We start from the raw sequence: 25,713 nt of genomic DNA on the forward strand, positions 1-25,713 counted from the left end.
GCCGATCCTTACGAAATTTGGCATGTCGTATTATTTTGCCAAAAATAGCGCTCGTGTAAAATTTGAACTCTCTAACTTTAAAAACACCGAAGTTATATATAGTCGGCCGATCCGGGCCGTTCCGACTTATATACTGCGTGCAAAGGAAAGAAGGGTGTGTGCAAAGTTTCAAGTCGATAGCTTTAAAACTGAGAGACTAGTTCGCTCATGCTCATATCAACTCAGGAGGTGATCCTGATCAAGAATATATATACTTTATAGGGTCGGAGATGTCTCCTTCACTGTGTTGCACACTTTTGACCAAAATTATAATACCCTCTGCAAGGGTATAAAAATTCAAAATTGTTAAATCATCTTAACATCGTATCAGTTCGTAGTGGAATTCGCTGTAAAAATGTCTATAAGTGCGGGTTCTACGGCATTTTGTCAGGCCGCGTCGTGGAACTCTCAAATGTTTTAATTTTTTCCGTCGTGGAACCCGTTGTAATAATGAAAACCAACGAATTATATTTTTAGATCGTAACATCTATGGAACGAAGAAAGTTTGAAACGTTGTAATCGAACCAATGTGAGAGTAAAGAGATTAGAAATATCTTTTACTATCCTTACTCGTTAAGTCTGTTTTTGGTATGGATTCTCGCGCTTCCTTTAATACCAATTTTAAGTATCATAAAATCAATTTCGAGGGCAGCCTAGATGGATAGTGCGCGGTCCTTATTCATGGGGTCCTGGGTTCGATTTCATTAGCGGGCGGTTTTTTCAATTTTGATTAAGTTTTAGTTTTATGATTCTTTTTATACATATTTACTTTTACTTGTTTTACTTTTAATTTTTACGTTATTATTATTATTTTTAATTGCAATTATTGTAAAAATAAGTGACGGAGTGACAAAATGCCGGGAGGACTACCTTGAAATTTTATTAGCATTTAATTAGCGGGACATAAGGAAGACAAAAACAATTTTACAATTGTAAAATTAAAGAAAAATATTACAATTAAAGAAAAATAAAAAAAAAAAAAAATAATTATAAAAGAAAGAAAAAGTTCAAAGTTCTTACGAAGATTTGAACACAGAAAAATTACACATAGAGTAACTACTCTATGCATTACGCTACCATCCTGTCTCGATCTGCGGCGATCAAAAATACTATTTGTTCTACCAACTACCACATCGGCGCATCGAAAACAGAAACGATAAATTGAAATTGAAATTTGGAAGCCAAAACATTTTTACTCCGTCGTGCGAGCAGTCACACTTACATACATAGGTTCTCATTTTTGTTGAGTTCCAAAAATAGTATCGTATGCATGTGCGTTCCCCCCTTACCAACAAGTTCGACGAAAAAAGTTGACCGTTTTGGGCCCTGATGTGCCATCTATGTACTTTATAATCTTTGGTTACACTTAGAACAGTTAAGTAAAAGGAGGTTGTTTGAGCACCAAAAGAAGACTTCATTAAGGCCTAATTTCAGGTGTCTATGAAGGATTTGGTTTGAAAAAAAGACATAAATTACAACACTAGGTAAATCGTTGACAAAAAGAACAAGCAGAAGAGGTCCTAAGTGACTACCTTGTGGGCACCAGATGAAACGTTTATAATCTGTGATGCACTGTTTTTAAACAAAACACGCTGCGTGCGGTTCGATAGATAGGAGGTCAACCACTGTACTATATGTGGAGAAAACCCCAAAAGACACAGCTTATGCAGGAGGAGATGGTGGTTCACAGAATCAAACGCTTTGCTAAAGTCAGTGTATACCACATCAGTTTGCATGCGGCTCAGAAAACCTCTGTGGATAAACGAAGTGAATTCAAGAAGGTTAGTTGTGGTAGAGCGATGCTTGACAAAACCATGCTGTGAAGTGGAAATAATGCTTTTTCTCAGTTTCTCAAGCAGTTTGGGAATCGCAGATAGCTTAGCAATCCCCCAGTAGTTCTCAATAAGTGCTTTAGAGCCTTTCTTATGAAGCGGAATAATAAATAATTCATTCCATCTCTTGGGAAGACATGCCAGCTCCAAGGATAAGTTGAATAAGATAATGAGAGGATAGCAAAGGATATCAGAACAGTACCTTAGAACACAGCTAGGAACATTGTCAGGACCAGCAGAGAATGAGATATCTATTGTTAAAAGAGCTTCGAACACATCCAGAATTCGAAATTTTGAAAAATAAATGTTGTTTATATGTGGTAATTTATAAGGATAAGAAGAAATGGAGTTATATGAATCGGACGAATAAGTGGTTTGAAAAAATGACGCAAAGAGATTAGCAATACCTAGCTCAGAAGGATGTGAAATATTTTTATATGATAGGGAAGGAGGAAAACGATTTGATTTACGTTTCATATTGACAAAAGAATAGAAGGAGCTTGGATCATTACGAAAGTTTACCTTACAATTTATGATATACTGCTTATAAAGTTAATCGTTGGGAATAATAAACTGGTTATGAACATAAAGAAAGTTTGACTGATGGCACATCGATCCTGACTTAAGAAACTTTTTGTAAGCTCTAAATTTCCTGTTCTTAAGACGAGAAAGGTGTTTATTATACCAAGGTGGTTTTGTAGACAATGATACTGGGACTTCCGGAACAAATTTATTCAAGGCATTATGAATTATTTCGTAAAAAGACTCCGTAGCTGCTTCAATTGTGTTTATAGACGAAAGAACATTCCAATCGATTTCAGCCAAATGATTCCGAAGGGCCATAAAATCAGTCCTTCTGAAGCATTTGAAACGAGGTTGAACATTAAAGCCAACTTCATTGTGAGGCACATCAATTAACACCGATGCTAATAGTGTAGGATGGTGAAAATCTTCAGGAAACGATAGCGGCGGGGACCGAATGACAGCCACAGAGAATGGTCCAGATGGATGGTCCAAAATAAGGTCCAGAAACCTCCCATGAGTGTTATGAATTTGATTAATTTGAAGCAGGGCAAGATCAGTTAAGCCATCGATAAAGTCGTTATGACAACTGGAAAGCAGGGAATTGTCTACCTCAGACGGGATCCAGGAAATGATGGGAAGGTTGAAATCTCCCATGATTAGGATTAAATCACGGTCCTTGACCAACGAAAAAACAGACTTAATGGCATCAAGATGATGAATGTATACAGGAATGCAGGAACAGGTCAGGAAAATATGAGACGAGCCAGTTAAAATTTTCACCGTAATGAACTCAATTCCGAACTCATTCGGGAAAGGTATAAGTTCACTAGAGTACTCATTACTAACAGCAATAAGGACACCACCTGCAAAAGTTGGACGATCCAATCGAAACACTATGAATTTGGAAACAAGAATTTCATAATCAGAGACAGAGGAGTTAAGCCAAGTTTCAGTAAGCACGATAGCATCAAAATCAAAAGAAGCCCTCTTTGTAAAAAATTGGCTCAGCTTACCCAGAATACTTCTAAAACGTTAGATAGCAGCAGGAAAATACTATGTTATTCAGTTTTTTGAAGCAGTTTCTGCAGGGCTTGGATTCTGAGCGTCTTTTGCTAGGAATTCATGAATGATACTGTGCTCAGGCCAAGCTACAGGATCAAGTGCTTTTTCAAGGTAGGAATCAGGTAGGACTATTTTAAAAGAAGAAATAGAACGCTTATGCTTAAAGTTAAACATAAAAACAGCTATTTTATTAGGAGCTACCTTAAGATGGTTTAACATGTGACTCCTGACATCATCAACAGTAGCAACCGGCATAAGCCGAGAGACAAATATGGCCTTACGAGGAGCAACCGCTCTCAGCGTAAGTCCAGAAGATCTAACTTCAGGCGCCACACCGTTCAGAGGCCTTGGAGACATCACAGCAAGAGGAGAGGGTAGGTTGTCCAACGATGGGGGTTGTCCAACGATGTCCAACAATGGAGGCTCCAAGATGATAGAAGGCTCGAGATTTGTACTCGGTACTCTGATCGCTTTTTGCAAGGGATAAATATTAGAATGCCCTGAAGGAAGGCTCATCAAGTCCCTTGGTAGTGGAACAGCATCAGTAGGTAGACAAGTAGGCGACGGTAAAATGTTTGGTGTTGAAAATTCATCGACTTGTACAGCATGGGATTTAGGGTTATTCAATAATTTAGCAGTCAGCAGGTTGTTGTTCGGAATTTTTCGTTTGGGGGATTCGCTTAACAACTTTACCCCAAGGAATTGAGTTTCAAGAGCGAGGAAATGCTCATTAAGGGCCGAGAATTGCTTGCGAACATCTAGGAAACCATTTCTCGTCTGTTTCATAAAAGTCCGCATCTCTGACTCAATTTCTCTACAAGCGATGCAAGACCACGTCAGGCCAATTTTCTTGTTGATAAGGTCACTTATCCGTCCATTGTGTCCTCCTCTAGCTCATTTATTATGTGAGCAGTTGTTGCAGAGCCAACAAGACAGGTATGAGTCACCCGTGATGGTTCCACCAAATTCACATTTTTTTGCTGTGCAAATAAGACTCATTTTTGACGGATTGCAGACCACTGTAGTAGCGTGTAAAGAATTTAGACTCTCTGAAGCACTCTGTAGCCGAGAGTGGACGATCAGATCGGATGTAAGAGACGACGTTACAAAAGAGATGTGCAACGAAGGCTTGGCGTCGTGAAGAACAACAAACTCCACAGTAACTATGATGTAACGGGTTACGTCCAGAGAGTATAGTTCGGAGAGACTTATGTTGGAGAATATAGTTGAAGCACAACAGAGATAACTTTAAACGATTAAATATATAAATAGGTAATAAATAGTGCAATGAACTAATTAAGTCGAATTTATTTTTAGAGATTAATCCTTATATTTCCACTTGTCGCAGAAGGAGAAGGCTTGAGTTCAAGATCGAAAATAATTGCAAACTGGCAAGAGCGATCGAAGAAACACGTCCGGGTACGGCAAGTGAATATACAGAAGTCGATTGACTTAAGACTTATTGACTTTAGAAAGTCGTTCCAAATTTCCAAAAGAAAGACTTGAGATTCTAATAAGATGACGTTATATTACAAGTAAACAAAATGCAAAAATTACCTACTTGTTGGAAAGCAAATAAACTTTATATTAAAAAGTAAAATTAAATTCCCCCTTTTATCATGCCACGACTACTTTTATTTATATGCTTAAAATGCCTTTGAATATATATTTCAATTTTCAGACCGATACCTTACTTCGTTAAAAAGTTACAGACGCATTTCTCCTACTTTCTTTTATGAGGCTCAAAAAATTATAAGTTAAATAAATTTAAAAAAAATGTATAACATTTTTTGTAAAAAGATGAATCAGATTTGACTCCTACGTAATTGGAAAATGTCTATGTTTTTTAAGGCATTAAAATGCCTTAAATACCTCGAAATAACCTGTGTACCTCATAGTGAAATCTTTAAGCTTGACGGCGCGAGCTAGGATTTCATTTTATACACTTTTTAGTTTATGTATTGTCCAAAATAAGGTAGCACTGATCCTCAAACCCATGAAGTTTTTCACAAACTAATCTCATTTTGGTGATTATGTTCTTCCCTTTATAAATCATCTCGAAATATGCTTCCATATTGTAGAATATCACCAAATTCCATGAGGATGAGACCAATTCTATGACTCCCATCGGATCTAAATATATGAACGAGGATTTGAAAATTTGTTCAATACCATATTTTGAATCTCTTATTTTCGGTGACAATCTAGCAGCTTAGACAATCTAGAACTACTTCTCGCTCTGGGCGGGTTGGATCTATTTGGACATGCATCTGCGTCTTCTTGATCATTTACACCAGCTAGGGGGCTTAAATTTATACCTCCATGAAGCGTGTTTTTATCCCTTATTATCAAAGTCGAAATGTGACCTTTGTCTTAAATTATAGGATGTTTAACATCAAATGGCGCTTTAGAATTTTGTAGTCTTCCACCTACCCGAAGTATTCCATTAGTATCCAAAAACGGTTTCAGACCTATTATTTTACTGCTAATTTCAATCTCTTTATTGTTTCTTAGGTATTTATTAGGTATTGGGATGTTAAAAATGTTGGGTTAGAATTTTTTCTGGTTTTTATCTTCAAAAATCGTATTACGTAATCTTTTACTCGTGTTAGTTTATGCATACAAAAGAACTTTTGCATCTATTCGCAAATTGTGTCATCTTTGGTTTTTATCAATTTATTTAGTGTTAAGGATTCCTCAATGATTGGCGGCTGTGGTCATTGGCTTTTTGGCTCTGTCAACCATTTTGTCCCTCTCCACCAAAGAGCGCAATTCACCAATTGATTTTGTCTAACCCTCTTGTCGTTAGGTCTGCTGGATTATCCTCAGATCTTATATGATGCCATTCAGTATTTTTTAATTCCCGAATATCGTCCTACGTCTAATAAATTTTATCTTATTTAACCCATTCTTAATCCAAGCTAGCGTTATAGTTGAATCACTCCATGCATATATTTCATCTTCATCTTATACAACGAAAATGGACGCAAAAATTTCTTGCGACAGGCCCCAGAGCGAATTTCTTACGCTCTCTTACGCTCATAGTTCGTTTATCTTACGCTCATTCTCTCATTAAATGTTTTCTGTTTCTCAGTCTCTAACCGGAGCGCGATGAAGAAGATTGGCCTGCGCTTCGGTTGATCTTTGTATATATGCGTGTCACACATTCACATACACGGGTGTATGTGTGCGTGTGATTTCGTTTCGAAGCCAGCGCACAAAATTTTAATTTTTCTTACTTTTGAGGCTTGCTACCCTAACAAAATTCGGGTATTCGGGGTTTGATGAAATGACGAAAGAAATTATATTATTTTTTATATTATATTTTTTATTATTTCAGTATACATTTTTAATTTATTTAGGAATAAGATTTAGTGTTAGTAGTAGCACTAACCATACAGCATATAGACAACCCATTTCATACAACGAAAATGGACGCGAAAATTTCTTGCGACAGGCCCCAGCAGGCCCCAGAGCGGATTTCTTACGCTCTCTTACGCTCATCGTTCGTTCATCTTACGCTCATTCTCGCATTAAATGTTTTCTGTTTCTCAGTCTCTAAACGGAGCGCGATGAAGAAGGTTGGCCTGCGCTTCGGTTGATCTTCGTATGTATGCGTGTCACACATTCACATACACGGGTGTTTGTGTGCGTACGATTTCGTTTCGAAGCCAGCCCACAAAATTTGGATTTTTCTTACTTTTCAGGCTTGCTACCCTAACAAAATTCGGGTATTCGTTATTTGATGAAATGACGAAAGAAATTATATTATTTTTTATATTATATTTTTTTATTATTTCAGCATACATTTTTAATCTATTTAGGAATTAGATTAAGTGTTAGTAGTAAAATGTTTTCTGTATATATATTTTTACGAATCATTAAAAATCAATATACTGAGAATGTGTCAGAGTATATTTCAGTCGGAGTCACTTAAAACGCCGAATGCTTTTAAGTTTTTGTTGTTCTGCAAGAGGTATCAGAAAACCAATGTAAATATATAAATATATGTATATATATCTGTAACAAATTCGAGCGGCGACTTTTTTAAAGTTCCAAAATATATAAGGAAATTATTAAATTAACGACAATAATTTAATTAAATCTCACAATAACCCAAATTAATAACAAGTGCCTGAAAAATTGTAAACAAAAAAGGTAAACAATTCCATCAGCTGTTTTCGTGTCTTCACCCTCCCCTAAAAATCATTCCATCGTTAGAGTAGGCATGCACAAGCCTCTTGCAGAACAACAAAAACTTAAAAGCATTCGGCGTTTTAAGTGACTCCGACTGAAATATACTCTGACACTTTCTCAGTATATTGATTTTTAATGATTACTAACTACATATATACATATATATATACATATATACATATATATATATATTTACATTGGTTTTATGCTTTTATATGGATTCTAATATGGTTTTATGATCTATAGTGCATATCTTATTGTATGATCTGCAGGGTAATTTAAGGGGTAATATACAGTTGTACCGCGCAAAAAAATGGAATTTTATCGATTTTTTTTTGACACCATATTTATGAAAAATGTGTTACCGACGTTGCTTGTACATATTTCTGTGTACTTAATTAAATTTTTTCATAAAAAAATATTACATAATAAAAATGTTGTAGCCGAATTCCCGGATCGTCTTTTTTCGATGGTGTCTTGCGGTGGACATGATATCCCAAAAACGGTTCATCTGAAATCCTAACTTCAAAAAAATTTAGTTAGTATATTGTATTGTCTAGTCCGTGAACAAGGGATTTTTAAAAATTTTGATTAAAAAAAAAATGGCGACGGTTTTAACAAAAAATGTATTTTTTCAAGGTATAAGATGTTCAATTTTTACGCTTTAAAAAAGGAGTTTTCAAATTAATGGCAATGGAAAATCCCTCGTTCACGGACTAGCTAATATCATAATAAATAAGTGGTCAAAATTTGGTGTTGATCGGATGAGTAGTTTTTTAGTAATCGTGTCCACCGCAAAGGTAATTTCGAAAAATCAAGATTCTCAGATAATGGCGTTTAAAGTTTCACGTTTGTTCAAGGTTTATGTGCAGGTAGTGCGCTATAAATAGCTACAACTTCGGTTCTAATGCTCCGATCGTTATGAATTTGTGACAGTATTCTTAACAGTATATACTTAAAGAATATGTAATAAAAAAAAATTATTTTTTCATCTATCACAACTGTATATAACCCTTTAAAATATATACATGAATATAAAAATGTCACTACCGTATTTACACACCGTCATTTCCCTGTGGTATGCCTTTGGAGTTCTTGGCAATAAAAGTGTTAACTAGCGCGCCAAAACTATTTTTTTTTTGGTTTGTTTCGATTCTTGTAATTTTTAGTTGCCACTTGGCTTACCCACCCGCCTAATTTACCCGCCTAAAATATTGCCATTTGATGAAGAAGAAGACAATGGTTTAATCGGCATTCTATTTTTGTTCTGTGAGGAGCGTTTTTCGTGAGGACCTAATTAAGTGCTGATTTTTGTGAACAAAGTGATTAGTATCGGTGTGTATATATATGTATATATATCTGTAACAAATTCGAGCGGCGATTTTTTAAAGTTCCAAAATATTTAAGGAAATTATTAAATTAACGAAAATAATTTAATTAAATCTCACAATAACCCAAAATAATAACAAGTGCCTGAAAAATTGTAAACAAAAAAGGTAAACAAGTCCATCAGCTGTTTTCGTGTTTTCACCCTCCCCTAAAAATCATTCCATCGTTAGAGTAGGCATGCACAAGCCTCTTGCAGAACAACAAAAACTTAAAAGCAATCGGCGTTTTAAGTGACTCCGACTGAAGTATACTCTGACTCTGACTCAGTATATTGATTTTTAATGATTCGTAAAAATATATATACAGAAAACAATGTGTGACGCGCATACATACAAAGATCAACCGAAGCGCAGGCCAATCTTCTTCATCGCGCTCCGGTTAGAGACTGAGAAACAGAAAACATTTAATGAGAGAATGAGCGTAAGATGAACGAACTATGAACGTAAGAGAGCGTAAGAAATTCGCTCTGGGGCCTGCTGGGGCCTGTCGCAAGAAATTTTTGCGTCCATTTTCGTTGTATAAAATGGGTTGTCTATATGCTGTATGGTTAGTGGTCTTAGGCTGCCATCTTGGCATCCAACTTTTACTCGTGATGTTCTGCCGCTCCGGCGGGCCTTGGCGCGGTTCTTCTCTTTACCACCTTGGTGCCCATTGTGTGTTTTGGACGGCCTGGTGGTGGAACTCGTCCCGTTGCCCTTTCAAGGTCCATTGGTCCCTCTGGTACCTTGCCGCTTCACTATGCTGCGGTTCTTTTCTCTGCCACCCCTCGTTTACGGCCGGCTGACTGTGGCTCCACCTTTGTTCCGTGGCGACTTGCCTGTTAAAGGCCTCTACCTCCTGCGCTAATTCCTCAAACTCCTCTGCCAGGCCCATCACCTCCTCTAAAGACGCTCAGGCGTGTGGTCTTATAAACATCTTCATCCTTGGCAAGCAGTTTTCGACGAGCCTCTCGATTACTTCTTTCGTGGTTTTTCCTAATGGTTTCATTAGTGACTGAAGGTCCACCTCATGCCTTTTCCGACGCATCGATAAGAGCCTATGGAGCCTGCGTCTATATTCGTTGAGAATTTGCACAAGGTATTAATGTTTCGTTGTTGACTGCAAAGTCTTAGGTAGCGGCGCTCCAGAGAAAAACGCTCCCCCATTAAAAGTTACATTATTTTTCTTAGTCTACAAAAGCATAATCCATTTTTACATGAATCTTCTGAGGCTGGGTTAACCTTTTTGTTGTTGCGGGTTGGGGGACGACTAGGTAACGTACGATGCCAAGTTTTCAGTATTGTTGACAAAACGCTCTCAATTTATTCAGAGTTACGTCCGATACTTGCACGAGTCGAATTTTCATGGAAATATACGAGCACATGTAAATCTTTTGCGACAGCGCAGAAGGATCGTAAATGCGAAGGAAATCTGCAGTCATACAGTACGATCATGCATAAGCTGCTTTAAATGCAAGCCTCGTCTGATGACTCAAATAATGGGATATTTACACTTAGACAGAATTCGTGCTGTGGTGTGCCGCCCATATGTGGTGTTGATTTTTGAGGCCCTATTGATACACCATTGAAAATTCGTGGTAGGCCACCCTATTAGGGCTACATTGCTTTATTTGTTTTACATTTGTTCATTTAGGAGTAGTTTCCGACCTTTCAACTGATTCCTTTTTGTTGGCTTTCCAAAGGTTCGTTGGGCACCGAGGAAGTCCGCAAATCGTGCACTGCGACAACACAACGAACTTCGTCGAAGCGAGTCGCTACTTCGTTAAGCTCCGTAGGAGAATTGAGGACGCGGTCACACATTACGCATAAAGAAACGGATGCCTAATTGCGTTCATACTGCCGCGGGCTCCGCACTTGGGCGGATAATGGGAGGCAAGGGGAAAGTCTGCCAAGCACCGACTCCTACGAGCGGTAGGCAACGCACAGCTGAACACGGCGGATCTGCAGACCGTCCTCTTTCGAGGCCGTCCAAGACTCACGTCCCCTGGGCGCTCTGAATTTGGACCCAAGCGACGACGAGGCGCTTACTTTCGGGCATCTGTTGACAGGCGGGCCGCTCATCGCCCCACTAGCACCGCGGACTCCTTACCAGCAAGATCTAACGTGCTTGCGGCGATGGCGGCTTGTCTCGTTAATCAAGCAAATGTTTTGGCAGCGATGGTCCCGGGAGTACGTCTTGGGCTTACAGGCGCGGTCAAAGTGGCAGCACCAACATGAGGACACAGGATCACCAGCCGCCACAACAGTGGCTCACTGGAAGGGTCACAGAAACGCACGCCAGCGTCGATGGAAGGGCGTGGTCGCCATCGTAAGGACTACCTCAGGAGTGGATAGCAGTCCGGCACGGCTACCAGTTAGTTGAAGCCGGCCTGCAACGCGGCCAGTGTCAACGGATACTCCGTTTTTATATTATTTGATTTTTTTATGAAATTGAATTTGTTTAATTAGTTATCTTAATCTAGTATCAAATATGGGAAACGGTAGGTAAAGCTCACATTCGCTATTGTCGCGAATTCGCCCCGCTTCGCCGCAATCGATAAGTTTGGTGTAAGATTACAGCAAAAAATATAGATCGATGAATAACGTTGAAGAGGACACATCTTTCATTTTGTTCTTATTTCTTGTTTAACAATTAGCAGCCAGTAGATTATTTTTTAATTTTTTTATCGTTTTGTGAGAGATAAAATAATCTCGTGAAACACTGCTGCTCGTAGCACAACAATTAAAATAGTCGATGCAAACTTTACGAATATCAAAGTGGAACGCCAATGGTGTCTCACAGCTCATACATACTAGAATTGCCACAATTCTTGAACGAAAACCATATTGACTTTATGCTTTTGGTGAAAACGCATTTAACAAGCAAATACAACATTCAAATACAAGGCTATAAAATCTACCGCATAGATCATCTGGAGTTCTAATCAGAGAACGCATAAAACACCATTTTCACAAAACCTCTTGCAGGCCACATCGTTACAAATTCAGTCAAGTAACGGAAGCTTTTCAATCGCTGCCGTTTACCGTGCTCCTCGCTTCTCAATATCGGAAGGACAATTTATGGACTTCTACAATTCACTTGGGGATCGTTTTATAGCCGCAAAGATTACAATTCTGAACATACGCACTGGGGATCACGTCTAGTGACTCCCAAAGGAAGGCAATGCACAATGCAATTATATATGTGAGAAATAAACTTGACTATGTTTGCCCTGGAAGTCCCACATATTGCCCAACTGACCCACGCAAGCTCCCAGACCTTATTGATTTTTAGGTGACAAAAACCATACGTCGCGGACCATACGGACCTATCATAAGACCACTCGCCTGTGCTTTTAACGCTTTTTTAAAGCCCAGAAATAACCGAGCACCCCTTCAGCCTGACGCCGCCAGGCAAACTAGCTTAAATAAAAAAAGTACGTGAGTGCCCACATAGAACTCGCCCCGGAATTTAACATGGAATCGGACATCGACTACACTACGAGCACCCTGGAAGAAGTAGTCGTTGCGGCAGTTAAAATCTCTACTCCTCAAGGGAAGGAAAAAGACCAAAACAAATACGACAAATCCAATCAGCGAATCGAACATCTTGTGCGAGAAAAAAAGGCGCACGCTTTGTGCCTTAAGGAAGCAACCCGATCACTTGGCCAGGCTCTTCACCAACAGGAAGAAAATGCACAGCTGAAGTACATCCAGAATCTTCCGCCAACAACCACAAAGTACCTCCTGTGGAGGGCCCATCCAAATCTTAGCGCCCCAGTTAAAACGACCACCCCGATAAGAAACTGTTCGGGATGGTGAGCTTGCAGCGACGATGACCGAGCTGAAACATTCGCTACACATCTCACATCTTCAGCCAGAGTCTACCACTCAGCCAACTGCACCTTTACTCCGGCCGAACGAAATCGAAAAAGTCATAAGAAGTCTCAAACAAAAAAGGGTCTTGGTGGTGCCCTACTGACGCCAAAGATGGTGATCAAACTTACAAAATGCGCTATAGAGGTCGTCTGCAAACTATTTAATGAGATCATTAATCTTAGCTTTTTCCCAAAAAGTGGAAGAAATCCGTCATTATAATGATACCGAATCCTGGAAAAGACCACACATCCGTCATCATACAGACCAAGAACCTTCTATCTTTTTTGTCTTAATTGTTGAAAAAATGCATATTAACTCGCATAATACCACATCTGGAAGCTTGGAATATTATCACGGCTCACCAATTTGGCTTTCGAAAAAACCACGGAACCATCGAGCAAGTGAACAGATTAACTTTCGAAATACGCTCAGCCTTCAAACAGCGAGAATACTGTAGCTGTTTTGTGCGAGCACCAGCACATACAGCGCGCACAATCAAAAATCTTGAAAACTATCACTGTCCGCAACGGAAACATCCACCGAGATCTGGGCATCCTTGCAGTGAAAGACGAAATCCAGAAGCACAAGAAGTCTTACAAAGTCCTACATCCCGCTTGCGACGCGACGACCTCCCAACCCAGCATCGATTTTTAGGGCGGTCTAACTCTGTATAACTCAATATGTGTTTTAGTTAAGTTAAAAATATAAGATTTAATACACCTCTGGTTAGTCTCGTAAAAAGCAATGATCTCGCAAAAAGATTCAACAAATAAAAGAAAGGTTACTAAAAAAAATATATATGTACATATATCTGAACGAAAATGACTATGATACTTATTCATTGCAACTTTTTGTTGGCTAAGCCCAGGAGAGTATTGTAGAGACTCATAACGACTTACTTCAATATTTATATTTTCAAATAAAGTAGCTTTTCTACGTTTTCAATTTTGACGTGTACCACATTGTTTTTCAAATTATTTAAATCAATATAGGGCTTTAGCCAGTATGATTGAATTCGGAATGAAGATACGATTCCGTGTGTTTTCCGGCTTTCCTCTTGGGAGAATCTTGTTTTCAGGACAAAATGGCTAGTTTTCAGGACAAATCTGTTATGTTTGTCATGAATTTCATATTCTAAATCTACTTTAATTCATTTTCGCTTAAAAATTTAAAATGGAAGTTTTTGGCTCATAGCCCAACCATGCACATACATTTACGACAGACCTCCACGTATACCTCTTTTTACAAAATTGTATTTGTAAGGATCACTTATCAACTCTTATTCTACTTTAGTGTTTTTCAGCAAAGCATCCCATGAAAAAGATCTGAAACACTGGATTTATATTGTTCATTTTTAAGCATGTACTGCGGATTTTTCTAAAACATCTGCTAAAATTACAACGTCACTATTCAAATACAGTTTCATGTAGTCTTTTAGAGTCCTACACTGAAACGATCTCAAAATTTCTTTGGCAAAATTGTATTTGCCAACGGTACACTCTTTGTCTATCAATGAATTTTAAAAAGATTCTCTAGGATAAAGTTCGGTGCTATTAAATTTTTTGAAACTATCTAAAAAATCATAGGGAAATTCTCCTCTCCAACTCATTTGAGTAAATTTCCCTTCACTATTTTTGATTTTAACATTTAATATATCTTCTATGTTGGAAGCTTATTTTTATACCCTTGCAGAGGGTATTATAATTTTGTCCAAAAGTGTGCAACGCAGTGAAGGAGACATCTCCGACCCTATAAAGTACATATATTCTTGATCAGGATCACCTCCTGAGTTGATATGAGCATGTCCGTCTGTCTGTCTGTTTCTACGCAAACTTGTCTCTCAGTTTTAAAGCTATCAACTTGAAACTTTGCACACACCCTTCTTTCCTTTGTACGCAGTATATAAGTCGGAACGACCGGGATCGGCCGACTATATCCTATAGCTGCCATATAACTGAACGATCGGATATGACCCAACTTTCGTGTTTTTGAAGATAGAAAGTTGGAATTTAGTACAGATTCTATTTTTGGCCAGTTGATCCAACCTACCAAATTTCATTAGGATCGGCCGACCATATCCTACAGCTGCCATATAACTGAACGATCGGAATTGACCCAACTTTCGTGTTTTTGAAGATAGAAAGTTGGAATTTAGTACAGATTATATTTTTGGTCAGTTAATCCGACCTATCAAATTTTATAACGACCGGCTGACTATATCTTATAGCTGCCATAACGATCGGAAATGGTTTTTGGAAGAAATACCAACTTTGGTATTTTTGAAGATAAAAGTTTGGGACTTTTTTTAGATTTTATATTGTAATAAATTGGATTATATTATCATATTCTCATAAGGATCGGCCAAATATAATATAATTAATATATTAATATTAATATTTAATTAATAATAATTAAGATAATTAATTAATATAATCGCTTAATATAATTACTTAATATAGTGTAATAAGCTCAGTTGGTTTCAGTTTATCCTCTAGGGCATTAATGAATAGGTTGATATTATACCTAGATAATTTATGAAAAACTAAAGGAAAATAAGCTCTTGACTTATAACAATATCGATATCAATATCACAGTGCGACAAAAAAAAAATGTTGAGGAACTTTTGAAGAGACCTAGTAGGAATTGTTCATTAGGTCGAGTATAGTATAAAACCATGTTTGAAATTTTTCAAACACCTTACAAATCTTGATTTATTTGGAAAAAACGGTTTTTTCAGGACTTTTTTGATCTTAAAAATTCCTAAACGCGTAATTTTAAACCGATTTTAAAATTTTTTTCGTTTTTCAATAGTTAAATGTTGGAGCTTTTGAAAAAAAAATAGATCTTTAATTTATTTCAACAAAAAAGATACAATTTTTTTTCTGGTTTTTCGGACTTGGGACAGACTTTGGACTTTGGACTTTCGGACGCCATTTTTTCGGTACAACTTCCAAGAAATGGTATCATTTTCGACACATATCAATATTGTCTCGTTGATTCTGCATAAAACCAGATCAATTTCATGAGGAAATTATGAAAATTGGTTAAGTTATATCGATTTTCCCAAAAAAAGTCAGTCCAATCTTGCTAGCGTTCCGGAGTAATAGTGTGTAAAAGAAAGGAATAATGAAAATGGAACGGAACACATACATACTATGTATGTATATGAAATCATTTTTCTTAATCGATTTCATTTATTTTTCACGATCCTGAATCTTACACAGGTATTGATTCTGAATTGAAACAGATGCCGCATGTAGTAAATTGAATTTAGTTATTGATTTTTTTTTTTTTCGCCACTTGGCTTACATGGCTACAAAAAATGTACACACTACATAATAAATGCATGATGGTCAAGTCTCTAAAATCACCCTTATCAGAGCCCCACTTAACTCGCAGGCTAGGGGGCAAAGAGTTAAAATTTTAAAGAGCCCGCACAATTGCCTCGTTTAAAAGATAATTGGCCCTGCGGTTCTTGATCCGAAAGGGCGCAAAGGTACGAAGATCCTCTGGAGCACATTAAAATTAGTAAGTCCCAGTAAAAAGGGGCAATTAATGTTGTCAGCGACTATATTGTCGACAAAAGTCAAAGCTGTCAGTGCTCGCCGATCCTTTAACGTGCAAACATTAGGTAGAAGGCAGCGGCTCTGGTACGAGGGTAGATGATCATGAAACCTTAGAGGCAGAAAAGCAAATTTCTTCTGGATCCGCTCTAATTTGGTGTTGGCCGAAATTGGGTGTTGGGGAATATAAAATGACCAGTCAGAAACGTCAATTTTTTAGTAACTATCCGTTAGTATCTTAACGAGGTTTTTAAATTGTAGCTTTAGGTCGATAGTTGGTAGCATCATCAAAGGTAACCTACTTTCACCTTTGTGAATAGGGGTATCCACCAGTATCTTACGACGTTGCAAATTTAGCTATAGACATGGTAGAAGTAAACTTTCACCGATAGGGGAATCTACCAGATGCAAGCGACAAGGAGAACAGCAGTTGAAGGGTAGTAGAAAGGAAGGCGATACTCTTCTTCTGAAAGAATGGGGAGATACCATCCAAGTCAGGTGTGTGTGACTCGGTAAATTCTCCTCTGGCTTCAACTAGGTCACAGTCCGTATTACAGCGCAGGGCAATGACACAGGAGGTGTGCGACTGTCTCTTCCTCTTCTACATCCCCACAGCTCCTGCAGTAATAATAGGGTGGCACCGCTAATCTAGCCACGTATGCTCCTATTAACCAGTGGCCCGTGATGGCCTTGACTGCCAGACTGCAGTCTTGCCTATTAAGGGCGATAAGCATCATTGATCTTTTCCTAGAGCGGATAGGCCATATCGTGCGTGAGTTCCTGCCGTTTTGGAGATTTGGGGAAATTCCAGTGCTACGCGGTCAAAGTGATCCCTGCATTTTAGCCTACACGTAGCTAAGGGAATTCCTACTGGCTCCCTTTCCGGGAGGAGAGCATTGGTACTACCTGCTCTTGCTAATTCGTCAGCGGCGCAATTTCCCTCGTGGTCCCTAAGTCCGGGCACCCATATATGGTGGATGTCATACTGTTCTGCCATCTCGTTAAGAGATCTGTGACAGTCATTCGCTGTCTTGGAGTTGGATGAAAATTCGTCAGGGGCTCTGAGTGCCGCTTGACTGTCTGAAAAGATACAGATTGTTCCTTGATTGCCAGTTAGTGCTAAGGATCTAAGTGCTACCCCGATAGCTGTTATTTCTGATTGGAACACACTACAGAGGTCAGAAAGTTTGAAGGACTCATTTAGACACAGCAGCTTGCAGTAAAAACGGCCTCCCACCTGGCCATTCAAAATTGGAACCGTCTGCATAGATATGAAGGTCCCGGGCTGGACCCGGGACTTGTGTGGTTCATTCCTCCCTCGTTGGAATGGATACCTTATATTTTACAGTGGGATGATCAACAGGATGATACATAAGTCTGTAGCCCCTGTTGGCGTGAAGTGGTGTAGGTCCAACTTGGTATGTCCATAGTCGGTCCTTTTCCATAGACCCGTCTCGCGTAGCCTAATTGCCGATAGCGTGGTTACTTTGGCCCCCATTATCTCTACAGGTAATAGGTCGAGTATGAAGTCTAGGGCGTCTGTAATGCAGACCTCCGCAATCCTTTGCGTTTTCCTAAATTTCTCTCTATATGTGGAGTTTGTGAGAGCAGGCCACCAGACCACCACCCCGTAGAAATGGATGGGTCCTATGACTGCTGTGAAAAGCCATCTGACTATCTTTGGGGACATTCCCCATTTAAGGCCAATGGCTTTTCGGCATGTATAGAGCGTTGCCTTGTTAGCTCTATCCATAGTGTTTGACTTCCAGTTCAGTTTCCTGTCTAGCGTAATCTCTAGGTACTTGACGATACCGCTGAGGGAGAGTGTTTTGCCTGATGTTTTTGGAAGCCTTAAATTTGGTATTTTGAACTTCCTAGTTAAAAGGACAAGCTCGGTTTTGAATGGGCTTACACCTAGTCCATTCCTAACTGCCCATGTGGAGAGAACCCTAATTTTGTCCGTCATGCGGTCGCATAGAGTCTAGGGATATTTTCTAGTGAAGGCAATTGCCACATCATCCGCACAAGCGATAACCTTGCCACCACCACATTCTAGGGATCGTAGTATGCTTGAACCGCCACGTTCCACAGTAGGGGTGAGAGTACGCATCCTTGCGGAGTGCCTTTTCTGACGTATCTTTAAATAGATTCTCCTCCTAATGACGCCTCAACAGTCCTGTTTACCAATATCTGCTTTATAAAGAGTACGGATTGATCGTCTATTCCTAGTCTCGTCAGCGCATTGATTATCGAGCATGGCAGGATATTGTTGAACGCACCTTCTATGTTTAGAAAAGCAATAAGTGCGTATTCCTTCTCACTAAGTGCCTTTTCGACGAAAGTAGTGATCTCGTGGAATGCCGTCTCCGTAGATCGGCCCTTCCTATACGCATGCTATGATCCCGAGATATCATCTGGGTTGATGGTAAGATTAATGTGGATGCTAATTAGTCTCTCCATTGTCTTGAGGAGGAAGGACCAAAGGCTAATAGGTATAAATTCCTTAGGGGTGCAGTGCGATGGTTTTCCCGCTTTGGGTATGAATACGACCTTCGTCCTCAACCACATTGCGGGTACGATGCGTATTCTGAAAATTGCTGAGAAAGCATTCCTGACCCATAGCCTCAGATTGGGTCCGGCTTTGATTAGTTGCGCCGGGACAATGCCATCTGGGCCTGGGTATTTGAAAGCCTTGAATCTGTTTATCACCCAGCTACCTATTACTCAAAAGGTGTTCGATTTGTTTTGGGTGGGAGGGGCTGTCCCCCTGTTTCTGCGTTTTCGGGGTTGTTTTACCTTGAGAGCAATTTGGGAAATGTGAATTTGTGAGAGCCTCCAGGGTTTCTTTGCTGGACGTGGTCCAGCTACCTTTCGAGGCTTTGATGTATCCTACATTTGGTGCAACAACTGCGAGGACCTAACTGAGTCTCCGATGTCTGTTGAATGTTCGTGCAGAACTTGGTCCAGGCTTTCCTCTTTGACCTACGCAGTTCTTTGTTGTACGCCTGAGGTTCGCTTGGTACGCCTCCTAGGCAGTCTCCGTGTTTGCCTTACTAGCGATATTAAAAGCTTTGCGGGCCCTCGTCTTAAAGGGCGCCAGTGTTTGCGACCACCATGGTGGCTTCTCTGACTTACTACTGCCCAATCTGCTTTTGGGACAAGCTTTATGTCCACGTCCCTTGCTGGAGGTTTTCTCAAGGATCTTTCTAGTTTTTTCTTGTGTAACTCCCAGTTCGCTTTTCTCGGGTTGCGTTTTTGTTATTCGACTAAAGTTCTCAAAATTGACCACTAATTCTATGTACCGATGGTCCGAGAAAGAGTGTTTCTCTAGGACTACCCATCTAAGATGTCAGCTAGGGAGTCAGAGTAAAGAGAGTTCTTGACTATGAAGGTGGGTTCTGTACCCCTATTACCTACCTGAAGATTGGAGCCTTGGATAAAAGGAGCTTAGGAGCCTGGGCGTTGGCATGGCAACCAGTGATCAGGTCGATTTTATGCTTCCTGCTGCCTTCCACCAGCTTTTTGAGCCACCAGCACCATATACGCCGAACCCTCCCTCTATGGCTGCGGCTACGTGGTCTTCATTACTAAAATTGGGTAGCAAAATGTTATTTTTTGCGAGGATGCAGGCTGGCCTTTTACTTGTTGTATCGGCTTTGCAGATCCTATACTTCGACGCCTCCAACCCAAAAATCCTGTCACCAAGGTTCCAGGGTTCCTGAATGAGGGCCACATCAGCTCCACTCTCGGCAAGGTGGAGTAGGAGGGCAGCTGACGCCGCTTTACTGTGGCGGAGGTTTATCTGCAAGATTGTCAGGGACATTCTTACAATTCTCCACCACAGTAACTTCTGCCTCCGTCTCGGAGCTCATCAGAGAATCCTCCTCCATTTCGACGTCTTTAAGTGCCCTTGCTAAGTCGCTCTCCTCTGAGGTGTACCCTTCCAGGATACCCTGCTCCTCATCTGACATTCCTTTCGGATGCCCCTCTCTGGTCGGCTCCTCCAAGTCTGGCTCTTGCGCATCTGCCTCCAGGTCTAAACCTCCTGGTTTGCTCTTCCCATCAGATTTGTTGATAAGGACCATCACATGCTCGAATCCGTACTTAATCCGCTTTTTGGACCTTTCCAGGGCTTTCACGGTCTCCTCGTTGAGCGTGAGGACGACCTGCCTCCGCAGTCCTACCACCTCCTCGACCTTGGCGACTCTCCAGTCCGCCGTGGGAAGCGTCGGATTGCACATCCTATGCATCGTCAGGATAGTTTTAGGGTCGGCTGGCTTTTCGGTGAGCCATACTCGCGCCCTTGGTTTACTTGGGATCTCTTCCCAGTCGACCGCCACCAGCTTTGCCCTGGGGTAGATCTCTCCAAGCGATGCTACCATTCGCTTGTAGGTTTCTACAGATCGCGCGTCTTGGAAGGCAATTACCTTGACACTACCTTGATACCATCCTGCGTCTTCACATTCTGGTGGGGGTCCTCCGCTCTGTAGCATCTCCTCCACGAAGCACCCATGCAACTCGTTAACCACTCGTCGCCAAAGGTCGTCCAATAAGGGTTTTTTCCTTCGTCTGCGGCTGGGCTTTCCTTTTTTTGGCATGTTAGGCTCCTCCCTCCTTAGAAATCTTCCTTTTCGCGCTTTGCGCGATCTCCTTGGCAGGATCTGACCCAGCGAGTTTTTTTGGCTTTAGCCTCACACCCGCCTTTTCCAGTTTGAAGTCGGGCAGGACCTCCCTTGCAAACCTAATAATCTCGGCCTGGTCCTGGTTGGCTTCGGCTGGGTCCGCCCTCATTAAAATGAAGGCTGCTCTCCTCCTCTCTTTATAAGAGCCCTTCCGCTGCGTCGAATAAGACGCTCCCGGAAAAGGGTTCGCCTTAGGGGCCCCGCCGGTTGGTTTAGAGGTGGACCCTGTGTTCTTCCTCTCCACGCCGTTTGGTAGCCCCATAGCTAGCCCCGCTTTTGAAGAAGATGCCTTGGCATCCTCTTCCACCGGCACGTTCCGCCTTCAAATGATGCCTCTCTGTGGAAGGCTTCTCCATCTCAGCAACTCCTTGGCTTTTGAGGGCCTTGGAGTTTGACGAGTCAATGACCCCATTTCCGGACTTTTTTAGGGAGTTCCATCCTCCACTTTGGTGGAGTAACAAGAGTAGGCGGAAAAGGGCCCTTGTTTTCACAAGGATAACATCACAGTCAGAAAAATTCAGGAATACCATCTGGGACTTAGTCCTCATTCCCGATATATTTTGAAATAGAACTTTCATGCTTTTATTGGAGTGCGAGGACGATTTATAGCCACGGTTCACACTGGGCAGCTAGGCGATAATGATAAAAGTAGACTCCTGATACTGGTGCATTTTGAGGCATATCCAATACGCATAGCTTGCAAGATAGTCGTCGAGGACTCATAAAATCTTCCACTAGACTCAACAGTAGACGTGCGAGTATCCAGTTCCAAGGAAAATGCAGTGCCATGTAAACAAAACATACAGAAATCATAATCAAGAACATTCAGGCGCAGCTGTGATCCACACTCTCGTCCCAAAGGTAAATAAATATCTTCTAAGCAATAAAACAATGAGATGTAAATAAGCAACATCTGGTGGCCAAACGAAAAGAGATAAGAATATGAGCAGCGATGCGCTGCCAAAGACTCGAGTCGCATCCTCTTATTGTTGCTGGGCATCACAAAGTGAAGAGAAGATGGAAACAACTCGACTTGAAAAAAAACAAGAAACGAAAGCTAACTTCGGGCGGAGCCGAGGTTATCATTACCCCTTCCAGTTAAAACCGGATATATATCGCAAACACCGGATAAAGTTGGCCGATCCTTATGAGAATATGATAATATAACCCAATTTGTTATAATACAAAATCTAAAAGAGTCCCAAGCTTCATTCTTCAAAAATACCAAAGTTGGTATTTCTACCAAAAACCATTTCCGATATGGCAGCTATAGGATATGGTCGGCCGATCCGGGCCGTTCCGACTTATATACTGCATGTAACGGATAGAAGGGTGTGTGCAAAGTTTCAAGACGATAGCTTTAAAACTGAGAGACTAGTTTGCGTAGAAACAGACAGACGGACAGACAGACGGACATGCTCATATCAAATCAGGAGGTGATCCTGATCAAGAATATATATACTTTATAGGGTCCGAGATGTCTCCTTCACTGCGTTGCACACTTTTGACCAAAATTATAATGCCCTCTGCAAGGGTATAAAAAGTGGTTATTGTTGGAGCTTATCATTCAGCAAGGAAAGCGTCAAGCGTTACCATTGACGCCGGCGCCGCTTGTTGTTGGAAGCGCAGCAGAGAGCAATCGGAGTGATAAATAGAAACTTGTGAAGTGGAAGAAGTAACGACGCCAGCGGGTGAATTATATTCTGTATTCTGGGTGACTTATTCAACATTTCATCAGGTCCTGTCTAGATGGCACACCCTGTATAAACTCAGGAGGTGATCATGATCAAGAATATATATACTTTATGGGGTCGGAGATGTCTCCTTCACAGCGTTGCACACTTTTGACCAAAATTGTATAACCCTCTGAAAGGGTGTAATTACATACTTACATATTTACAAATTTTGTTTATAATATAAAAAAAGAATAAAAATAAATAAATAAATAAAGAATAATTAAAGAAAAGAAATTCTTAAGAAAGAGAAGAAGAAAAAATAAATAAAAAATTTTACATATTTTTTTAAATTTTTTCATTTTTTTTTTTTTATGATTTTGTATATCATATGAAAACATTTTCGAAGAAAAAATCCGCCCTGAAGGTTAAAAAAAAAAAAAACAATTGACCTGCTCGATCCCTTTTAATCATTTTCTTGCAGGTGACATATTTATGACAAGGTCGGGTGAAAGGTCAGTATGTATTTTTTGTATGGGAATATGGTATATATGTATGAATGTATAGTATATTTAATTATGGATTTCCACCATATGCATGTATGCATGTATATCCATATATACATGCATATGGTGGAAATCCATACACGGATATGACACCGTTTTCGACACGGATATGAAATCAGACGATTATTTTGCCATATGGATATACATGCATACACGGATATGACGCCGTTTTCGACACGGATATGAAATCAGACGATTATTTACTCCCTACTGATATTCTTTGCCACATACATAACTGATTGATTGGAACAGCTATAACATTGGTACATACTTATACAATTTTAAGTTTAAAATTTTATACTCATGTTGACTTATCGGATCTGACAAATTGTATAGGGGTCGGCCGACCACATCCTTATTTTTTACCGTTATTAATCCGACAAATTTAATTTAACATTCTGGCGACTTGAAGGTGATTATTGGGTACCATTTAATTACCTGAAGTTCCGTAGCTATATTTTGGTTATGAAAGTTTTAAAGTAATTTGAACTTATTTTTCACCCGAAACAGGGATTTTTCACTATATCTGTTGTACTATAGTATATTGTATATTGTAGTATATTGTTAATCAAAAAATCAAATTTTTGGGATGATAAATTTCGTACCATTTTCTAAAACTTAAAAATATTAAAGTCCCATAAAATCTGGTATTACCTGCAATAATCGAAATTAATATCTATTATCATCTTTCATCATCATTTGAAGTTCTTGTTATTTGATATTTTAATGCCTTTTCAAAGGGTATTATAGTTTTGGCCATGTATGAGTAACGCATTGGAGGAGAAATCCTCGACCCTATTTACTTGTTTAGGATAACTGCCTTTTCATCAAAATTATTACTTATTATTAACTGAACTAAAAAGAGCCAAATAGTACATTTTAAAGTTGGAAGTTTGGGACTTTGTACCGATTCTTATAGCTGCCATATACCTAAACGATCAGAATAAAACCAACTTTGATGTTTTGAAGATAGAATCTTCAAACTTTTTTATACCCTTGCAGAGGGTATTTTGTCTAAAAGTGTGTAACGAAGTGAAGGAGACGTCTCCGACCCCATAAAGTATACATATTCTTGATCAGGATCACCTCCTGAGTTGATATGATCATGTCCGTCTGTCCTCAGTTTTAAAGCTATCGGCTTGTAGCAGTGCACACACCCTTTTTTTCTTTGCACGCATAATATAAGTCGGAACGGCCGGGATCGGCCATAACTGAACGATCGGAAATGACCCAAATTTCGTGTTTTTGAAGATAGAAAGTTGGAACTTAGTACAGATTCCATTTTTAGTCAGTTGATCCGACTTCGGAAATGGTATTTGGTAAAAATACCAACTTTACTGTCTTTGAAGATAAAAGCTTGGTGGTTTATTTTTTTTTATTTTTTATTGTAATAAAGTGGTTAAATTATGTGGGATATTCTCATAAGGATCGACCAATTATATCCGATTTTAACTGCAAGTGTATATCAACTTCGTATCCGCCCGAAGTTACCTTTTTTTCTTGTTTATTGTAATAAATTGGTTATATTATGATATTCTGATAAGGATCGACCAACTATATCGGATGTTACCGATATTAATCCTGTTTTAACTGCAAGGGTGTATCAACTTTAACTCCGCCCGAAGTAAGCTTTTCTTTTTTATTATAATTAAATTATGTGTAACTATATATTAATTTTTTATTCGCTGTTTTCTATTTTAGAAATTCATCATTATACTGAAAGTAATCTTAAAATTGAAGTGCTTCGATTTAAAATTGCAAACGACTACTCTGAATTGTCCTACGCAACTCTTCATATATATGTACGAGGATGGGACTGGATATGGGTACAAAAGCCGGAACTTATCGAAGAAATAAAAAATCAGCAGAACAAAGATATTATTGTTTCTATTCACCGTGCTGAAAGAAAAGCGGCAAATTGTACCCACAAAATGAAGATGTTTGAATTTCGCCAAAGTATACCATTGGGCCAGGGAGAATGGGTAAACATAGATGTGAAGCCCCTTTTTGGCGATGATTTGTCAATTAAGACTCAGGAACTGCAAATAAGCGGCCTTAAATCTTGGATGAACCCATTAATTGTGACCACTGATACGGCATCAAAAAATCGTTTGGTATGAGTTGCTTGAAGATAATATAAAACTACCGAAATAAATTAATATTTTTATTATGCCCTTTAATTTCGTGGGTTTTATAAATTTGATCAAACTAACATAGTGAAGGATAGGGTTCAGGCTTAGGTTAAACCCATGAAGTATATCTATTAAAGTTTATTTATCTTATTTTTGTTGTTAAAGCTCAAAACTTATGAACAAAGATAAGTAAATT

At 39.4% G+C, this 25,713-nt stretch overlaps 1 protein-coding gene across 1 annotated transcript in view; it reads left to right on the forward strand.

Moving 5' to 3' along the window:
- The window catches only part of myo (growth/differentiation factor myoglianin), a 434,902-nt gene that overhangs the window by 278,197 nt on the left and 130,992 nt on the right, over window positions 1-25,713 (forward strand). Inside the window, exon 3 of the mRNA XM_043213331.2 lies at window positions 25,087-25,499. Coding sequence (XP_043069266.1) covers window positions 25,087-25,499 — 413 coding nt within the window. The remainder of the gene's footprint in view (window positions 1-25,086; window positions 25,500-25,713) is intronic.

This window comes from Drosophila bipectinata, chromosome 4 (genome assembly GCF_030179905.1).
Source record: "Drosophila bipectinata strain 14024-0381.07 chromosome 4, DbipHiC1v2, whole genome shotgun sequence".
Taxonomy (NCBI): Eukaryota; Metazoa; Arthropoda; class Insecta; order Diptera; family Drosophilidae; genus Drosophila; species Drosophila bipectinata.